Raw genomic sequence first — 21,269 nt, 5'->3', positions numbered from 1 at the left:
GTCACGGAGATGTCCCCCTAGCCATCTCGCCTGTAGAAGAACAAGTTACTTACCAACTGTAACGTTCTTTCGACTGGATGTTCCTCCCACGTATTCCTCATTTTATGTTAAATCGTTATCTCCAGCTTTGCTGCTTCGTAAAAAATAAATTCTCGGCAGAGGGCGCTGTGCTCGAGGTCGTGGCGTCGATTGTCCCTCGACGGACTCAGTACTCTGTCGACGTCACCGATGGTATAAACAGCTCGAACCGCGCCCGTTGCTTCAGTTCTGTTTTTTCGATGAACATATATGAACACCCGGGCGTGCCCCATGACAGATACATTCTTCGTGAGAGGAAAGTGTAAGAAAACGTAAACTGTACTGCGGGTAGGATGGACCCTCCCATCCTACCCGCAGTACAGTTTACGTTTTCTTACACTTTCCTCTGAAGAATACGTGGGAGGAACATCCAGTCGAAAGAACGTTACAGTTGGTAAGTAACTTGTTCTTCGAATGGATTGTGTCTCCCACGTATTCCTCATCTTATGAAAGGCTCCCATAGCAGTGGCAATTTTGGAGGTGGGAGTACTAATTACAGTTTTCATGGACAGAATGCAGAACTGCCTTGGCAAATAACCCCTCATTGGAGTAGGCAGTATCCAAGCAGTAATGCTTGATAAAAGTATGCATTGTTTTCCAAGTTGCAGCTGAACAAATATCTGCTGCCGAAACTCCCCTCTTTAGAGCCGCAGAAGTAGCCATTCCCCTTCTTGTAGAATGGGCTCGAAGCCCATCTGGTGGGTCTTTTCGTGCCAATCTGTAGCATTCAATTATGGCCAAAATGATCCAGCGGGATATGGTCTGTTTTGTTACTGATAAGCCCAGTTTATGACCAGTATAACCCACAAACAGTTGGTCATCTCGTCGTAATTTAGACATCCTTGAGATGTAAAAACAAAGAGCCCTCATGGGATCTAGTCTATAAAATCTCTCCTCTGCCTTGCCCAAATGAGGAGGATAAAATGTTGGCGGTATTATTTTTTGTGACAAATGGAAGTCTGAAACTACCTTTGGTAAAAAGGAAGGTTTAACCTTAAGGACTCCTTATAAAAAACAGTATATGGTGGTTTGCAAGAGAGAGCCTGAAGTTCACTAACTCTGCGGGCTGATGATAGGGCCACAAGAAGGACAGTTTTTAGTGTTAGAAGCCTCAATGGACAGGAGTGCAGAGGCTCAGAAGGTATGCAAGTCAAACATTTTAGTACTAAATTTAAATCCCAAGTTGGGACATGAAAAGGTAATGGAGGGTATACGTTAGTAAGCCCTTTTAAGAATTGAAGGATTACTGGTATTTTGAAATATGAAACCTCTTCCGAGGTGCGCTTGAAAATGGACAGCGCAGCAAGGTATCCTTTTATTGTTCTTATCTGGAGCCCCAGAATGGCTAGATGTAATAGAAAAGAGGGCACTACTGGAGTGCCACATTGAAAAGGGTCCACATCCTTATCTTTGCACCAGTTACTAAAGCTGTTCCAGCAACATCTGTACAAAGATTTTGTTGCTGGCCTTCTGGCCGAAAGCAAGACTTCTATTACATCATCCGGAAGATCCCAATCCTTGTATCTCAACCTCTCAGAAACCATGCGTGAAGGTTGAGTGTCTTGACCTCTGGATGGAGAACCCGACCTTCCTCTTGCGAGAGAAGATCCTCCCTTTGTGGAAGACGTATTGGAGAGCAGATGGACATGTCTAGAAGGTCCGGGTACCATGTCCTCGTGGCCCAATCCGGAGCAATTAGGATCATGGTTTTCCTGAACTTTCTCAACCTCCTGATTACTTGAGGAATCACGGGGACTGGTGGAAACGCGTACAGCAGTGGAAACTTCCACTCCATTACAAATGCATCTCCCAGAGCTCCTCTTTGAGGAAATTCCCTTGAGCAGTACTGATCGCACTTCCTGTTGATCGCAGTGGCGAACAGACCCACTTGAGGGGTTCCCCAAAGGGCGAAGATCTCCAGAAGGACTTCCCGAGCCAGCTCCCACTCGTGAGAGACCGTGCTCTGCCTGCTCAGAGCGTCTGCCGCTGTGTTCTTCTCTCCGGCTAGGTGAATTGCAGATAGAGTGATTCCTTCTCGTATTGCCCAGAACCACAGCTGCATTGCCTCTCTGCACAGTGGTAGTGACCCTACTCCTCCTCTTTTGTTGAGGTAGTACATGGCCACCATGTTGTCCGTCATTATCAGGACATTCTGTTCCTGTACAGAGGGCTAGTCTGATTGCCCTCAGCTCCAAAAGGTTGATGTGAAGTTTGGACTCCGATGGAGACCAACGACCGCTGATTGTCAGATCGTTGGTGTGTGCTCCCCACCCCGTGTGTGAGGCGTCCGTCACTACTGTTATCTCTGGCCATGGTTGCCAAAATGATTCTCCCTTGAGAATGTTGTCGCTGCAAGCCCACCATAGAAGATCCTGAGCAACTGCGCTCGGGACTTGCAGAAGATCCGACATATTCCCTGGGAACTGGGTGCAATGAGTGCGCATTGAAGGGATCTCATTCTCAACCTGGCCTCTGGTTCTAGGAAAATGCAGGATGCCATGAGGCCGAGCAACCTGAGAAAATCGTAGACGTTGGGAATTCTGGAACTTCGTTAGCATCTGCTGGATGTGGAGAGCTCTCACTTCGGGAGGCGAGGCTTTTCCCGAGGAAGTATCCAAGACTGCTCCGGTAAACTGGAGCTTTTGGGATGGTATCATATGGGACTTCTTGAAATTGAGGGAGAAGCCCAATTTGTGGAGGAAGTGGCAAGTGATCGAAAGATGTTCCTGAGCTTGTTTTGGAGAACTTGCTCTGATCAACCAGTCGTCCAGGTAGGGGTAGATGTGAATACTCCCTCTCCTGAGACTCGCTGCCACAACTGCCAACAGTTTGGTGAAAACCCTCGGGGCGGAGGTCAACCCGAATGGCAGAACCTGAAACTGACAATGAGAGTTGCCAATCGCGAACCTCAGGTACTTTCTGTGCTTTGGATGGATTGGTACATGAAAGTAAGCATCCTGAAGGTCCAATGATACCAACCAATCTTGGAGTTGGAGAGCCTGAAGGATCTGAGAAAGAGGGACCATCTTGAACTTGTCCTTCCTGAGGAACTTGTTCAAGTTTCTTAAGTCCAAGATGGGTCTCAGTCCTCCTTCCTTTTTTGGGATGAGAAAATATGGGGTGTACCAACCCCTGTTCCTCTCCGCTAGAGGTACCTGTTTTTTGGCACCTTTCTCTAGCAGGGTTAAAATTCCTGCAACAGGAGCGGGTATGGAGTTTTTACAGAGTTGGCTCCCGGTGGAGGATTCTGAGGCCTTTTTTGGAAGAGGAGACAGTAACCTTGAGCTACTGTTTCCAGTGCCCAAGCATCTGAGGTAATGCCCCGCCATTCCTTCAGATGCTAAGAGATCCTGCCTCCCACTGGTGTTTTGTGCAACAAGGTCTCGGAGGGATTTGGAGGCGGCTGCAGGAGTGGCTGAGGGTACAGATGCCGCTCCTGAGGCCGATTTTGCACCTCTTCCTCGTGCTCCACGAGGAAAGTTTCTTTTGCCCCTTTGAGAAGCCTGTTCTCTTCCTCTACCAAATGAGGAGTAATAACGAAAAGAACGACCCCTCCAGGAAGATGAGCCGGAATAGGGTTTTAGAGGCTGGCGCATGGAGGCACTAAGCGATTTAGCTGCCGTTTTCGAGGTCTGAAGTTTTTCTAGGCTTTCATCAGCCTTACTGCCAAACAGCCTCGAGCCATCAAAGGGCATGTTGAGGAGTCTGGCTTGCACGTCTGGTGCAAACCCCGACTTCCTCAACCACGCAAATCTGCGTAGCACAATGCTTGCAGCCATGGATCTGCTGATGCTATCAGCAGTATCCAGTCCAGACTGGAGACATTCCCCCATTGCCTCCTTCCCGTCTTTAACTATATTCAGGAAGTCTTCCCTTTCCTCGCCTTTCGGAATATGCTCAGCCGCCGCCGAAATACAGTCCCACAGGGTATGGGTAAACCTGGCCAGGGTACAGGTGACATTTGTCGATTTAAGGTCCCTGGGGTAGATTTTGTCCCGGGAGGATAGCACAGCGGCAGCGTGCGCGTCTTGGAAGCAAGACGACACAAAGCAACAACAGGTTCGATCCCCGGGTCCGCGCTTAGAAACCTCCGAGTGTTTAAGCGCGTTATAAATACGTAACTAAGACAAAGAAAAAACCTAATCTTAATCTGTGTTTCCTCTGTAACAGCGCCTCGATGCCTCATGGGCTGCAAGTGCGCTTAACAAATGCAAATAAATAAAATAAATAAATAAATAAGGGCCATACTGCCTGAAGTGAAAACTTTACATGCCCAGGCACCAACTTTTTTATCCTCTCTATCTGGAGGGATAGTGGGATATGCAGTTTGCTTGGATGTGGATGCTGCCTGAATAACTAGACTTTCTGGAGTCGGATACCCGTTTAAGTATTCAGGATCCGTACCAGCTGGTCTGTATTTCTTGGGGAAATTACTATCTGCAGCAGCAATGCTCTCAGGCTTTTCCCAGTTTTTCTCCGCCCTCCTCTGAAGAGCCCTGTGAAAGGGGAGAACCAGATCTTTTTGAGGACCTCTGACAATTATATCCGGCATGTCATCTTGTTCAAAAATGGGTGAAGTGTTACCCCAACCCATAAACTCAATTACTCTGGTCATAAGACTCCTGTACCCTGAGTCTGCATGTTCTGCAGGATCAGGTCTGGCAAACTCTAATTCTGGGGAGGTGTCAATTCCACTGACAGAATGTAGAGTGTCACTCAGGTCTCTCATTTTGGACTCTTGATCAACGAGTTCCTCAGGAACTTGTTTTGCACCATATGAAACTCCAAAGGGAGTGACTTCCTCTTCCTCCGAGCCAGATTCCTCATAAATTGAGGACATGGACTTAAAAAAGTCTGACCTGGGCAACGGAGTAAATCTTCTTTCTTCCTCTACCATACACGTCGAAGGAATGGAAAAATCCTTCGAAGTTGTCGAAGGAATCTTTGATGACTTCGAAAAATGACTTCGATACAGGCGTCGAGATTATTTTTGGTTTTGATGCCGAAACGGTCGATGCCAATGAAGTCGAAGTCTTTGACGACTTATGTTTTTTATATGGCAACGGAGAGGTGCTCGACTCTCGAAGAGTCCTCAACTCGAGTTTTTCGAGAATCCTCGACACTACCGGTTTTTACCAAGGTATTCTTAGACTTTCCTTTGTCGTCCAATGGAGCGACCTTAGGGGTATGGCTCTTCCGAGGTTCATTCGAGGGGGTCGGGCCGCATTCTCGAATACCTCCATCATCTTTTTACGAAATTCTTCCCATTTTCTGGGAGAATCCGATTTTGTAGGACATCGAATTTCTTCGGTCGACTCGGAAGATGATGATGAGGGAGATCTATGTCTCCTCTTCATTTTTTTGGACGAAGAAGAAGAGTGTCTCGATCTACTCCTAGATCGAGATCTCTTTGAATGCCTATGGCAATCCGATTCCTTCGAATCAGTCGCTTTCTAATGTTTTTTGGACATAGCCTTCTTAGAGGCTTCCCTCTCCACCAACAGTTTACCTCTCCTCTCATGAAGAGCTTTCTCGGTCATGGATTGGCAGGAACCATAGTCGTCGGTCCGGTGACTGGAACCGAGACACCAGAGACAAATCCGGTGAGGATCCGTGATCGACATTTTCGATCCACAATCTGCGCACTTCTTGAACCCAGTCTTGGGTGTCCAAGGAGTCGAAGAAGACGACATTTTCTTCACAGAAAATCTCAAGCGCACCGTTCTCGATAGCGAAGCGATCGGAAAAACGGAACTGAAGCAACAGGCGCGGCTCGAGCTATTTATACCATCGGTGACGTCGACAGAGTACGGAGTCCGGCGAGGGACAATCGACGCCACGACCTCGAGAACAGCGCCCTCTGCCGAGAATTTTATTTTCCGAAGCAGCGAAGCTGGAGATAACGATTTATCATAAGATGAGGAATACGTGGGAGGACACAATCCATTCGAAATGGTCCTTTTGTCTTCAACTGGAAGCTGTCAAGCACTGATTCTCATGCACCGCTAACCAACTGAAACTAAATACCAATAAACAAAGTATCCTTCCATCCAGAAGACCCTTGCATAGGAAAAAGAAAAGAACAAAGACCCTACACAAGTGGAATCCGGAACATCCCAAGCCAGGGGGTAAATCTATATACCTGTTGCTTTCGATCCCTGCCCCTAATAGGGTGCCTAGGGTGTAAAGTTCTGACACTAACTCACTCCGACCGGACTTCTGGTGGTGGAACCTGGGTTAAGGATCCTTTCCTAGGACTACCCTAATTAATAGAACTAAGTTGAGTCCTTACTTGAACTTTTCTAAGTACTTTCGGAAACTTTCCAAAAGCGCCAAAACAGCCACTGAATCATTTCTGATAAACCTTACCCGAAGAAGCTATCCGTTGGATAGGCCACATACCATCTTAAGGTTGGACTTATTAAGATTGAGGGAAGCAGTTCTTGTGTTGGTTTTGCTAATTCTCCATTACATCCGACTACTCAACTGTATTGCAGTAGTAATTAATTCATATGCAATTCTATTGTCTGAATGGTGAATGTGTGTATATGTTATATATGGTTTTGTGTGAGAATACATACCTATGATTTTTATAAGCTTAGTGTGTAACTGAAGGCCTAAAAAATAACTATTTTCATATACTTACTGTCTAACCAAATTATTGATGTTGCTCTGTCTGGACTCATTGTAGCCCTAGACCACTATCATTCTTTTCCTGAGACTAATCCTTGACTGCTCAACTACCTTAGTTTGATTGGGTTTTGGCTGACCTCTCATGTCTTCCCTGTTTACCACAAATGGGGCTGCATCCCAAAAGTCTCCCACCATGGCTGATTTTGCTGAATCCACCTTTACAAAAGTCGTTGATGCAATGAGAAGCAGTTACACAGAACTAAAAGCCATTCCGTAGAGGGCGATTATTCTTGTATGAGATGGTAAGAACACAAAAGTGGTTTGTTTCCTAGGGCACAGTATGTGATGCCTAAGCAATGGGATGGTATGCAAATATATGAACGTGTAACCTTGAACAGAGCATTTAATCTCTATGTGATGGGATATTATGTATGGTTTAAGCTACTTACCTGTAACTCTTGCTCTCCAGCATGGGTTTGGCATGGATTCACATGCTCCTGAATATTCTCCGTCATCAAGCTGGGAATCATCGATAAAAAGAAAACAAAGTTTCACTTTCAGCTTGAAATTTGTATTTCTCCTCTGGGTCATACTGCACCCATCCAATGATGGTCCTCTCCCTAAACTCAACCCCTGGTGGCCATCTTCAGATTTGGTAAGCACATAAAGTGGCAGTAGGAACCAAGAAGAGCCACAGGGGGGAAGGCGGGAGGGTTCGCATATGAATCCATGCCAGACCCATGCTGGAGAAGAAGAGTTACAGGTAAGTAACAAACCTTCTCCAGCATAGGGTCTGGCATGGATTCACAAGCTCATGAATAAAGATTACATAGCAGTACAATACACAACCACGGGAGGTGGCAAGGCTCAACAGAAAAAGTAACACTTACCCCCGGAACTCTCACAGCAAGTGAACAGGTTGAGTAGCACCGCTTGGCCAACCCGGCACTCCTTCCTGGAGTCACTGTCGACGCAGTAGAACCTTGTGAAGGTGTGCATGGACCTCCAGGTAGCAGCCCTGCAGATGTCGAGCAGGTGCACCCCAGAGAGAAACACTGTCATTGCAACGGCTCTAGTGGAGTGGGATCTTGGCCAGCCCGGCAGAGGTCTGTTAGCCAGCCGATGACAGTGCATGATGCCTCAGAGAGCCACATTGAGATGGAAGCCTTCCATGATTCACAGGTCAAAAGTTGACCTGCAACTGAGAAGTGTTCTGAAAATTCTTTGTACGTGCCACATAGAACTTCTAGGCACAAGCAACGTCCAGCGAATGCAACGGACGACGGAATTGAGAAGACAGGCAACACCAAAGGACCGTTCAGGTGGAATTCTGACGGTACCTTCGGCATGAAGGTGAGGTGTGTACGCAGTTCCACCCTTGAAGCATGGAAAGACAAATAAGGCTGCTTGCAAGACAGGGCCTGGATCTCCCCGACCCTTCTTTCACGAGAGAAACTTGAGTGGGGCCTGATGCATAGGTTCAAAGGGCACCCCCATGAGCTTAGTCAGGACCACATTGAGCTCCCAAGCTGGGGCAGGAGCTGGTGGAAAAGTGCTGAAGAGCCCCTTGAACTCCTTGACGAATCTGTGCTATCACATAGAAGACCTACGCGGAGAGCTGGTGTAACGGAATATGGCGGCGATATGCACCTTGATAGAGGCGTGAGCCAATTCAGCCTTCGCCAAGAAAAGCAAGTACGGTAGGAGCTGCAGTGCTGTAACACGCAGAGGGGTAATCTTCTGAGCCTGGCACCACACTGAGAAGCGTTTCCACTTATGGCCGTACCACGTCAACGAGGAGCTGATCTTGGCCAGAATGTCCTTATATTCTGCAGGTAAAGAATAACGTGGTGCAGAATCGCCCCGCCTTCTCTGGTGAGAAGGTCCAAAAGCAGCGTCAGCCTGATGGAAGGGGCCACTAACAGACGCAGAAGAATCGGTTACCAGACTTGCCGGGGCCACAAGTATCATCCTACAGTGATACTGTCTGAGTGTGTTGATCACACGTAGCAGGAGTGTAAACCGAGGGAAAGTGCACAGGAAAAGTCCCTCCCACTGGAATGAGAACGCGTCCCCCACGCTGCTCGGCTGAGGGAACCTGCTGGTGAGCTTCTGGCACTTGGGTGTTTGCTTTCGCTGTTGTCGCGAAGAGATCGAAGATTGCCCCCATTCATTGAACAGAAGGTCCACCTGGCCCTGGCGAAGCTTGCATTCATGGCAGGAACACAGCTCCCTGCTGAGCGAGTCCACAATGGTGTTCTTGACACCCGTCAGGTGAAGAGGGACAAAGAACATGTCCTGGCGAATGGCCCAGTGCCACAGATCTTGGGCCTTCTTGAAGAGGGCCGGCAAGTGGGTGGTGGTTTTGTCCGTGAAGATCCTCACCATCTTGCCTCTCAATGACGGTGGAAAAGACCTGAGGGCCCAGAAAATGGCCCGCAGTTCCAGGAGGTTGATGTGGAGGCCCTTTTCTTCTGGCTCCCAGAGGCCTCTAGCGTGCAACTGCCCGGTGTGGGCTCCCTGGCTTTCTAGAGAGGCATCCGTGCTGACTGTCTCCTGGTAAGGAGAAACATGAAACTGAGTACCCTGGATGAGATGCAGCTGTAAGCCCCGCCACTATATCGCCTAACAGAACTCCTCTTTGGGGGTGATTTTGTCCCTAAAAGGTCCCCGATAATTGCATCCACCTCGTATCCTGGAGCTCCTGGAGTGGTCTCATCTATAGTCTGCAGAGGCTGACGAGGCAGGAGGACATCATGCCCAGCTGCGACTTGATGGCCCACATTGTGGTCGTCTGGGCTGACGACAAATGCTGTACTTTTCCCTGTATGGCTACCATCCTCTCCTCCGAGGGGGACGCTAAACATGTTACTGTGTTGAGACGAGGATCCAGAAACAGCATTCTGACTTTGGATAGTTTATGGAGAACCCCAACTCCATTAGCCGACGTACGGTCCTCCATGTGTGCTTGCTTGCCACAGCATGGTAGCAGGCTTGAACAAGCTAATCGTCCAGGTAAGGGTATACGTGGATGCCCTGCAGATGAAGATGTGCTGCTACCACAGGGCCAATCACTTTGTAAAGACCCTTGGAGCTTATTTTAGGCCAAAGGGAAGCACCATCAATTGATAGTGCCGCCTCTGAACCACGAATTGTAGGAATTTGTGGTGCTTCGTATGAATGGGGATGCAAGTAGGTGTCCTCCAGTTCCAGCAACGTCAAAAAAAATGTCCTTCCTCCAGCTGGCCGAGCACATGTTGCAACGTGACGATCTAGAACTTCTGGGACTGTAAGAACTTGGTGAGATGACGAAGATCCAGGTTTGGCCTCTAACCACATGTCTTCTTTCAAACTAGAAAGTATCTGGAATATACTCTGGATTCCCAGAGGTGCGGGGCATGGATTCTATCACCCCCTTCTGTACCATGGCACATACCTCTTGCAGAAGCTGTGGCCCGTGTTGTTCTTGTTGAGGCACTGGTGGAATACGAGGACACCTGCATTGAAACTCCAAGGTGTGCCCCTGTTCGAGAGCGCCTAGCACCCATCTGTCGGTGGTGATCTTTGTACACGTGCTGGCGAACTTCGCCAGCCGGCCTCCCACTGGGGTGCATAAGTGGGGGTCCAAGCCCATGGCCGGTTCAGGCCTGCCTGGGGGTCCGACCCTGCCCTGTGGGCAGCGCAGATGCTCTCCTCTGCTGCCGTAAGCCTGAGAGCAACCCCTGTATGCTTCTTGAGTGGAGGACCGGGAAGGCTGTCGGTACGGGTTAGTATATCCCTTGGAGGATCTGCCAGGCTTTCCTCTTGACAAACGAAAGGACAACAGCAGACGTTGTCGGAGGTTTCCCATGCAGCGCACCGTCTCTGTGTTGGTCTTTATGGCTTGCAAAGTCTCGTTGACGGCCTTCCAGAAGAGGTTTTCACCATCGAACGGCATATCACCTTAGCCTGAACGTGAACGTCCTGGTGGAAGCTTGTGGTCTTCAACCACCCTTGTCGGCAAAGGGACATGCCGTTTCCCATCTGGCGGAATCGCGTGTATGCAATGTCCACCACCAATGTAAAGTCATGGTTTGAGGTACTGGCTCTGTTTCAGGAGGGTGAGGTGGCCTTCTTGTCCACGGGCAGGAAGTCCGGAATAGGTCCCAGTTTGTACCATAGTTCCCGGTCATATCGGGACAAAATGGCTAGGGCATTAGCTGCCTTGATGGTGGAGGCTGCTGTATAGATTATTATTGTCTTGCCCATTGTGTCCAGTTTCTTCCCATCCTGGTCCGGAGTCACCATGGATGCAGGCAACTGGTTCACCGAGCGCTTCCAGGCTGTGGCCAAGACCACCGAGTAGGGAGAAGGTTGAGATCTTAAGCACCTGGGAGCTGAATCTGGTACCCTGTACTTTTTCTCCAGTCTGTCACGCTTGGGTGGGGCCATACTCGGGTTCTTCATTGGCGCCAGGCCCTCCTCCCAGATACCATCCAGGAAGGGAACGGACATGATGGTCTTTCTTCTGTACTTGCGCCGCTGGTACAGGAACCCTTCTTTCTTAGTTTCCTCAGGCACTAACTGAAAAAGGTCAGAAGCCCTGGACATCATGGAATGAAAGGATTCAACTTTGTCCAGCAGGGAGGCCTTATGGGGCTTGTCCGCGTGCGCTTTCCCTGTCAGATGGCACATCGTTGTCTTCCTCATCGGTGCCTGTAGCCGTGTCCGTGCCTGTGTCTTTGTGTGCAGCCGGAGCTCCAGTTGGAATTAGGTAGCAACATGGCGGTGGAGGGGCCAGGTGATGCCATGGGCCAGCCGTGCCCTTAAGACTTTCTCTTTCGATGAGGAGGGCTCAACCTCGGTGGTCCCTGAGGGTCCTGTGGTGGTGCTGGCCCCAGTGTTGGCTGCATTCTCTGCTGGAACCCCGTGACCAGTGTGTGTAGAATCATCAGAATATCTAGTGACGTGTCCCTCGGTTGAGGGGTGAAAGGAACCAGTGGTGTATGGTCCACACTGACATGTCTCTTCTTGCACGCAGGACAAGCAGGAGACGCTGGCCCACCGCCCTCAGAGTCTCCCCCTTCTTCGTTGTCTGTATAGTAGTCATCAAGAAGATTATCGTTGTCCTCATCGGAGCTTGAATATATCTGCACCAGTTTCTCTGGAGCAGCACGTGGGTCCACATCCCGCTGAGGTTCCGTCGCGGGAAGCTTGTTCACCTCGCTTTCCTTCTCTGGAGGCTTCTGGGTCAGTGCAGTTGTAGGGTCTTTCCCCATCTCTGGGGTGCCTTCTGCCTATGCTGCTGCCTCCGCAGCTGTATAACGCCTCAGGGATAAGGACATATGTGAGGTGGCCATCGCAGGCACTACCTTCACGGACCCATCCTCCTTCAATGCTGTTGTGGTGGTCGTTGTTGACAATGTGGTTGTCGAGGCCCTCGTCGATGGAGCCGTCGTCGAATCGGTTGACTTGGAAGACTGAGAGGTCTAAGTTAGTTTTGAAGGCTCCTCCCCAGGATTCTCCCTCGTCTGTTATCTGCTGATAATGGAGCTTGGATGGGGTCAGGGACTTTCTCTTAGAAGAGGCCCCCTTCGCCGGCAGGCTCACCATGGAGGATGATGGCGATTGCACTCTGCCCGATTTGTGACCCGCATCAGCGGCAAAACCAGCGTTGCAGAGCTTGGCCTTTTCTTGGACCCCCCGCATGCAGGGTGTCCTCGAAGGATCTCTACCTCCTCCCGGAGGGAGTTCGCTCCTCGGACTGGCTGGTCCTGGGTGAGGTTGACCCTGCTCGGAGGCCGAGTCAGGGGCCTTGCTCGATTTGACCCACGCTGCCAGCTTGCTGTAGCAATATTTCTTGGTTTTCTTTGAGAAACCAGGGTACACCTCGCATCCCTCCACATCGTGGTCCAGACGCAGGCAATATTAACATTTATGATGTAGATCATCTACGAATACGTTCCTTAATTCAGATTTCATGCCGAGTTTGAAGAGGCACCTGCCTTCCTTCTCCTCAGACATTGTTGAAAAGCGTGAAGTAGGACTAGGACATGGCCTTCTCGAAACTTCGACGGACGATCCACAGTGGATGCAGATCTTCGCCGGCAGCCTATCCCCGCTGCTAGTAGCTTTCCTTTGGTTGAAAACGAGGAGTCAAAATCGGTCAAAATGTGTTAACTTTCTATAAAAAAAAACGAAAATGCACAGATTCCTCAGAGAGCAACGTGAGGACTCCCAACACTGAAGCGTACTGTCAAAACTGAAGATGGCCCCCAGGGGTGGAGCTTAGGAGAGGACTGTCATTGGATGGAGTCAGTATGACCCAGAGGATAGTGATTGGTTTAGAGGAAAAATACAGTTTTCAAGCTGAACATGAAAATGTTTTTTCTTTTTACAGAGGATTCCCAGCCTGGCGACGGGGAATATTCTTGAGCATGTGAATCCATGCCAGACCCCATTCTAGAGAATGAGAAGTAACCACTTTTAAAGCAGAGGGTATGCAGGCTGGGATGAGGTGGTTTGCAGAAATTAGACTAGCTCCTTAGAGCAGCTTGTGATTCCACTGCGGTGAGCAGGCAAGCACACACACACAGTATCTGTGCTCTACAAAAGAAAATGTGAATCCCTATGTCATAAGTAGGCATTTCTACGATATTACCTTTGTCAAATATGGGATCTGATCCCTAAAGCACAACCTATATACTGGTACCTGTGGCAGAGTCCAGGGATTCAATAAACTCCTCTGTGGCATCTCCCAACAGCCCTCTCATGCGGTAAATTATTCTCATGGGCTCTCCCTATACAAAGAAAAAGAAGAAAGAAGAATACATCAGAGGAAATAGTCTCTCAATTGGACTTCCTGTTATGGAGCACATAGTGCTCAGAATATGTTGCCAAAGCAAACAATCTTAGCAGATCTCACAATCGCCTCCCTCAGACAATTACTTGCCACATTCCCTCTACCTGCAAGTTTCTTCTCTATTGGAGTGGCTCCTACTCCTTGATCACCTCACCATAATGACTGCGCCCTACCTCCATTTTCATTTCATCCGATCTCTTATACGACATATGCCTCACCACTAGTTTGCTCTTGTCCTATTCTCAGCTGATATTGTGGTATCCTAAGTACAGTAACAGTTTCACTCCTGCTTCCTACCCTGAATTGTGCCCCTCCTGCATCATTTTGAGGCACAGTAGTGCCCAGCCTGTATTTGTACTTCCATAGGCTGCATCCAGATGCTCAGAGCTGTTCTCTCCTTAGCTCTTTTTCCGCTCGTCTTTCACTCTTCTCATTCCTCACAACTTCTCATTCCTCACAAAGTGTCTCTTGCTTGAGGATGGGAGCCATTAATGCATACCCCATGAATCCATATTCATCTCTGATGAGGCATTCCTTTAGCCATCCACACACCGCTGGGTGTTCTCTTTGCTCTACCTTCACCCACAGCATGATTCGCTACTCTACTTGATTGTTGACTCTTACATGTATTCTCTCCACAGTGTGGCTATTCTTTGGCTCACTCAACCTCATTATGCCTTTTACTGCATCTCCAGTGTCTATCCATAATGATGACATGGCTTTCCGCTCGTTCCAACCTCATAATGTGTGAAGCTTCCCCTGACATCTCCATTGCTGATGTGGTTCTCTATCCTTGCACCATTGCCTCCAGCCCAACCCCTATGATCACATCGAAAGTGGCTTTATTCTGACTCAAGCATTGCCGCCCCTTGTCCCCATCATTTTTCTAATAATTTGTATTCATTTTCAAAAACAAAACACATACAGACTCTATAAATCACATCAATGATGCATCACTTTGTTCGCCTATTCAACCAACCCCATGCCCCCTCACCGCCCACCAAGACCACTTGTAATGTCTACCTCCGATCTGTATTAACCTGCTTGACCTCCTCACCCTAGCCCTATTCCGCGGTTTGTGGTGGCTCATGTATCTGAGACTGGGTGCCCTCATGCTTGGGAGGTGCCAGTTCTTGTATCATTTGTTTCCAGACCATTAAATTGAACCTATGCTCCTCCTGGCCCCGGCGGGATGCATCTCGACACCCAGCCGATTCGGCCATTGACCATTTCTGGAGGTCATCAACCACACACTTATAATTGGGCCTCTACATGCTTTCCACCCCATTGCTATTCGACGTTTCGCCAAGATGTATGCTAGGTCTCTCAGTTTACTAATTGGTCTTGTCTGGTTTGGTCTCTGGAAGATACCTAACGGACATGCCTTGGTGGAGACCAAGTCTGCAGATATGCCAATCTTAGCTAGGTTCTGGGCCACCTCCTCCCAAAATAGGCTCATTTCCGCACAGGCCCAAAACATATTCATCAAGTCTGTGTGTATCAGGCTGCATGTCGGACAGGCTTGTTCCGATGCTTTACTAAATGTTGCAATTATCTTAGGAGTTAAATACGCTCTGCGAATAACATACAATTGGATCAACTGTAATTTCGCATTTCTAGACACTTTCTTGTGGTACCCCATGGTCCTACTCCAGGCATTGTCTGGTAGTTTCTCTTGTAAATCTGCTTCCCAATGTTGCTTAACTGTAACGCTCACCTGATTCCCACGGAGGCGCCGGTCTTGGCAGGATGGTGTCTGTGACTCGAAAAGTGAAGTGCAGGACTCGATTGGCTTCCGGGGCTGAGCCTCTTCGCACTGTGTGTCTAACTCTAAGAGTGAGATATCTCCAGGTGAAAGAATATGGGGTTAATGATCTGGGGTTGTCGGGTATCTCTCTCTCTTTCCCTTCCTCGCTTTTCCGTGGAGCCCCAAGGTCAACGTGCTCACCTTAGATAGGTGAATGCTGGACTCTCCATCTGCGTCTGGTGCAGGGTGCCGTTGCCAGTTCCTTCACTGGGTGAAACGTAGGCCTCTTGACATCAGAGGATTGCTACCGTCGTTAACTGCACGAACGGTGAGTTTCCGGACACCTTTTAAGTCCTTACAGTCTTTAGGTGCGTGGGCACGTTAATATGGAACAGGGCTCTGTATAATGCTTTTTCTATTTGTCTTGCAGGGCTCTTGAGGTAGAAGATGGTGTAAAGAAAGCCGAAGTTCGAGCCAGAGTCTTGGAATGAAGCGCTTGGAAATGCGTAAGTAAATGCCAGTTGCCTGCTTTTCAAAAGCTCTCTAACTGTCTCTTTTCCCTTGCAGCTGTGAGTTCAGGTGTTGAAGAGATGCTGGAAGACGCCGGAGTATTTGCAGGCGCCCTATTGTGGCGGGCGCGATGGCGCGTAAGTAAAATACCTGTCTAATGTCTCTTCTTTTGTCTTTCAGGTGCAGGATTGCAGCGTTGAAGAAAACTGGAATTTGCGGAGTGCCGGTAAGTAATTCCATACAGGAATAACTATGCTTTTGTCTTCACAGGCGGAGGAGCAGCGTCAAGAGATGGTAGCTGCCGATGGATCAGGTGAGGAAAGCGCTGCGCGTGAAGGTTGCCGTGCTAACCTGTTGTTTCTTGTCTTTGCAGGTGCTACTGAAGGCTGGATACAGGAATGGTAAGCGTTTGTTCTTGCAGGTTCAGGATCGGAAAGAAGAAAACTGGAACAGACACGGTGAGCGTTCTGCTGCAGATGCAGAATAAGGCGAAGCACGTTTCCTCAATCGGGTGTGGTTTAAATAGCCTTGGAGTGATGAGGCGTCTTCCTCCACTGCCTCACCTAGGTAAGGAAAGAGTTCCTGTTCCAGAAGAGTTCCAGTGTTGTATCCAGGGAGTGGAGCTTGCCCCACCCAGGTAAGAAAGTAGTCCCGGCTCACAGAGGATTCCTATGTTGCTGGTAAGTAAGCAGCATGGTCTGCTGCAGGAGTCCACCCAAACATCTTCATACAAATTATGAGCCCGGCGCTTCCAGTGCCGGGACCAGTGACTTTGATGAGCCTGGTGCCACCGGCGCCAGGACAAGGTCCAAAAGGTCCCAGTGGGGACCGGGTGGTGCCTAGGATGAAGGTTAGGGGCCTGCTTCCAAGGACGTTGGGCTGGTCCTAGCTCCTTGGAAGCAGTGATCATGACATTAACCTGAATTAGATTGTTATGTGGCTTTGACATCAGGATCTCAATCTTGATATTGCGTGTCACCCTTCTGAAATATCAGAAGGGTGACATATCTACTGTTTCATCTTCTACCAATACTCCATCCGTTCAAGGCCATTTCAATTTTAAACTATGTAGAAGTGAGGCGTGGCTTATGTGTTGCCCAACCTGCACTCCTGATTCTGCAGCGACCTCATTATAGGTCTTTGGCTGTCCTTCCTTCAGTATATCGCCCAATGCCACCACCCCGCTTAGCTCCCAGTATTTCCTAACATTAAGCCTAAGCTGCACGTTCTCACTTTTAAGTGTCACCAGTGGCATCTGGGGTGAATAGGGAGAATTTTGCCCATAAACCGGCATGACCTTTGCCATACTGTCATGCCTAGCTTCAGCAGTAGTGGGGGCCTGGGATCCCATGGGACCGTGGTCCACACCATCTTTCAGAAAGAATGGGATGCATGCCGGTTTTAATAAGTCTATCTTGTGACTGTTCATTAGATAGCCGATACGTGACAAACTGTAGTTGGCACGCCGCAAAATACCCCTCAAAATCTGGCACTTTTATTCCTCTTTGTTCGTATGGTCTCTGCAATTTCTCCAATGATAATCTACACCTCGAATTGTGCCATAGGAACCCCCGGCAGGTGGTGTTTAACGTTCTGAAGGCGACTCTGGTTATGTTATATGGGACGTTCGTAAAATAATGAAGCAGCCTCGGAAGCACTACCATTTTCTACAATGCGGCCCCCACCATTAATGAGAGTGGCAACTTGGCCCAAAATTTCATGGAGTTCTCCATTTTATTCACTGCCTTCACTGTATTCTGCACATGTTCTACATTAGGATTGCGGAAAATGTCAACTCCCAAGTATCTAAATGTGTCCATCTCCCATTTAATCGGTAACACTGGCAACGGCCCGGGGGACATCCTTTAAACCCAGCAAGGGGGAATAAACTTGACTTCTGTGCGTTTACTGTAATCCCGAGGGGTCTGCGTAGCGCTCAAACACATCCAGAATGTCGTTTAAATTGGTCACCGGCTGCTGTAAGTAAAGAAGCATATCATAGGCATATAGGGAGATCAGGTGTGTATCGCCCGATATTCTGATGCCAGCCTCACAATACTCTTTCCGTAAGTTTACTGCAAGCGGTTCTACGGCCAGTATACATAACATAAGAGACCAAGGACAGCCCTGTCTAGTGCCCTGGCTTAACTCCCATTGTTCTGATAGCTTGGCGCCTGTCTGAAACCTATCCACCGGGTTGCTATATAGTATCTTAACCCATCTAATATATGTGGGGCAAAACCAAAACCTTTCAACACACTAGTAGCCATGGCCATCTGAATCAAAAGCCTTAACTGCATCCAGCGAGGTTACAGCCATAGGCTGGGCGCTGTCTTGGGTATGGTCGATAACGTGATTCAATCATCTTAGATTACATGTAATATTCCTATTTGGGACATAACCTGGCTGATCTGGGTGTATAAGTTTGTGGATTATCTATTTCATCCTGTTAGCCATCAGAGCCGTCAGTATCTTCCCATTCTGATTAAGCAGCGAGAGGGGTCTGTAAGAACCGCATTCGATATCAGGTTTGTTAGGCGCCAGCAATGGGACTATGACTGACACTCTTAACGACCGCTGCAAGATGTCTTTATCTAGGGATTCATTCAGCATTGCAAACAATGGGGGCATAATTTTTACCATTAACTCTTATAGAACTCACTAGGTAGTCCATCCGCACCTGGAGTTTTACCATTCGGCAACCCTCTTATGGTGTGTTCCAACTCCTCTTTAGTTATGGGGCTTTGAGCCTGCCTGACTCCTCTGCCTCTAGTTTTGGAAGATCTATCGGCTCTAAAGCCTCTTCTATCTCTGACTCCTGGGTTTCTGACATCTCCGCAGAACATCTTATAGAACTCACAGAAATGTTTGTCATGTCCTGTTACGGCTCTAAGGTGCCTCCGTCCTGTGCCGTGATTGTTCGTATCGTGCCCAGTGCCGCCTCACTTTTGTAAAACCAGGGTAGCAAGCGCACAGGTTTTCCCCCTTCAGCGTGCTGCCATTCCATGTATTTCTTATAACTCAATTTACCTAATCTATGCCAGTGTACCAAACACTCCTGCTGCAGGGCCACAGCCTCTCGGGCACTCCCACCAGAGAGATCACCTTGGCCGTTTATGGCTTCTAATTTAATTTCAGCCTACCCTTGTCCCCATCTTGACAATGCTTAGGCACAAGAGCTCTATAAATAAAATACTAATATCTGCAACAATGCTCGAGTCTCGGCTTCCTTCCAACTATATTTCACGCAATGCAGGGTGTCTCGTTGATAACCTTGTCTCGAATAATTTAGTTTCCATATAATTTTTCTCTTGAGCTACAGCTCAAGATACATCCCAGCCAATCTCCTATCATAAATAACCCCATAAAATCTGTGCCATGCCACAACTAACTTCCAACAAGGATTCAAGCATTGCTTACTTCATCTACTGCCCTATACTCTGTCAAGACTGTTAAATAAACCACTGTTAGTGCACACCTATGGCTTTCATACCCAAAAGTTAGCCAGGACCCTACATACAGTTCATACTTACACCGCCACAAAACCCTAGTCTCTACTGTTTTGCCACCTTATTTTCAGCTGAGTACATTGCCTCCTACTTCTCCAAGATTTCCAAAAAAATAACACCCAACTGCTCTCTTTCTTTTTTCTTCCACCCACTTACTTGACCCCATCAACATTTCTGGCTTTCCCTACATCACCTGTTTGACTGGCCCTCATTCTCATGCCTGCACCTTTTATATCTCCCTGACCAACACTTTCACAGCTCAGCCTGTTAAGGAATTACCAGGTTACTCACCGTAGTGACCAACTTACTCCTAGTCCATAGTCCCCTTTCCTCCATACTTGTGGTACATCTCTCCGTCCTGTGGGACGGGACCGGAGCACTTTGTAAAAAGCATCCACATTTTTTTTCAAAAATTTGTCCCTCCTCTCTTTCCTGCGCGGGGCCCGGCACGCGGCCGTAACCACGCCCACCTTGGCTCCACCCCGCACATCGCCCATCAGTCCTTTTCTATCGCCGGGTCAAAGACCGATTAGCAATAACAGAGGAACCTTATTAGAGGGGACGGCGGGCGGGCGTATGGAGGAAAGGGGACTATGGACTAGGAGTAAGGTGGTCACTACGGTGAGTAACCTGGTAATACTCCTACGTCCCGTCCCCTTTCCTCCATACTTGTGGGAGATTCCCAAGCACTCCTTACAGGAACTACGTGTGGATGGAAATACCCTTTACTGAAACAGGTTCTTCAGCACAGCCTGACCAAACTGAGCGTCAGCTCGAGAGCACATGTCGAGACAGTAGTAATGTTTAGAGAAAGCAGATGGGGAGGCCCAAGTAGCTGCCCTAGCGATGGACTCCCAGGGAACATATTTCTGAAAAGCAACTGCGGCTGCCTTGCCCCGCACCAGGTGTGCAAGGATACCTTTAGGAGGTTTCAGCCCTTGGACGGTGAAAGACTCCGTAATGCAGGTGGCAATCCACCTGGAAATAGTTGCCTTAGACACCGGCTTGCCCTGAGGGTTACCGAAGGTCACAAAAAGTTGAGAAGAACTCCTAAGCTCGGAAGTCCTGTCCAGGTAGAATTTAAGAGCTCTCCGGACATCAAGACAGTGTAGAACTCTTTCAGCCTCTGAGGCCGGGTTCGGAAAAAAGACCGGAAGGGAGATCGACTGATTCAGATGGAATTCGGTCACTACCTTCGGTAGGAAAGCCGGGTTTGTCCGAAGGACTACCTTGTCCTTGTGAAAGACCAAGAAAAGATGCTCCACTGACAATGCCTGGAGCTCACTCACTCTCCTTGCTGACGTAACGGCGACCAGAAAGGACACCTTCCAAGACAAGTACTTGAGGTCTACCGTAGCCATTGGTTCAAAGGGTTTATGGCACAGTGCCGTCATGACTACATTTAGGTCCCATGGCGGGTGCGGATTACGAGCCGGAGGGTAGAGGCGTGTCAAGCCAGCAAAATGCCTCTTCACCACTGGGTTAGTTAGAGAATAATAACAAAGGTCTGTAGAAAGGTAAGCGGAAACCGCTGAGAGATAAGTCCTGCATGACAGAACATGAACCCCTGACTCTGGCTAGGGAGGACACGAAGGACAGCACCGTGTCAATCGTGGCCACCCTCGGATCCAACTTCCTCTCCAAACACCAATAACAGAACCTGAGCCATTTACTCCTGTATTGAGATCTGGTCGAGGGTTTCCTGGCTGCCTGGATAATGCGCATGTTATCCGCAGACAAACTCAGATACTCTAAAGACTTGAACTCAGGCCCCATGCCGCCAAGCTGAGCGATTGTGGGGAGGGGTGCCACATCTGTTGTTCCACCTGGTGAAGAAGATCGGGAGTTACCGGTAACCTGATCGGCGGAGACACCGATAGGTGTTCAACTTCTCAGAACCAAAAGCCTGGGCCACCACGGGGCTTTCAGTAGAAGGGAACAGTTCACGGAG

The 21,269-nt window shown here is 48.7% G+C and overlaps 1 protein-coding gene across 6 annotated transcripts in view; it reads right to left on the bottom strand.

Annotated features, from left to right (window-relative positions):
* UBR4 (ubiquitin protein ligase E3 component n-recognin 4) overlaps positions 1–21,269 on the bottom strand; it is a 2,945,062-nt gene that overhangs the window by 303,611 nt on the left and 2,620,182 nt on the right. For all 6 annotated transcript variants that reach the window (XM_069611069.1, XM_069611071.1, XM_069611072.1 and 3 more), the window contains one exon: positions 13,403–13,490. In XM_069611069.1, coding sequence (XP_069467170.1) covers positions 13,403–13,490 — 88 coding nt within the window. The remainder of the gene's footprint in view (positions 1–13,402; positions 13,491–21,269) is intronic.

This window comes from Ambystoma mexicanum, chromosome 8, assembly GCF_040938575.1.
Source record: "Ambystoma mexicanum isolate Mex_15411 chromosome 8, UKY_AmexF1_1, whole genome shotgun sequence".
Taxonomy (NCBI): domain Eukaryota; kingdom Metazoa; phylum Chordata; class Amphibia; order Caudata; family Ambystomatidae; genus Ambystoma; species Ambystoma mexicanum.
The sequence above is the reverse complement of the archived record's forward strand: the minus strand, read 5'-3'. Positions and strand labels throughout refer to the sequence as shown.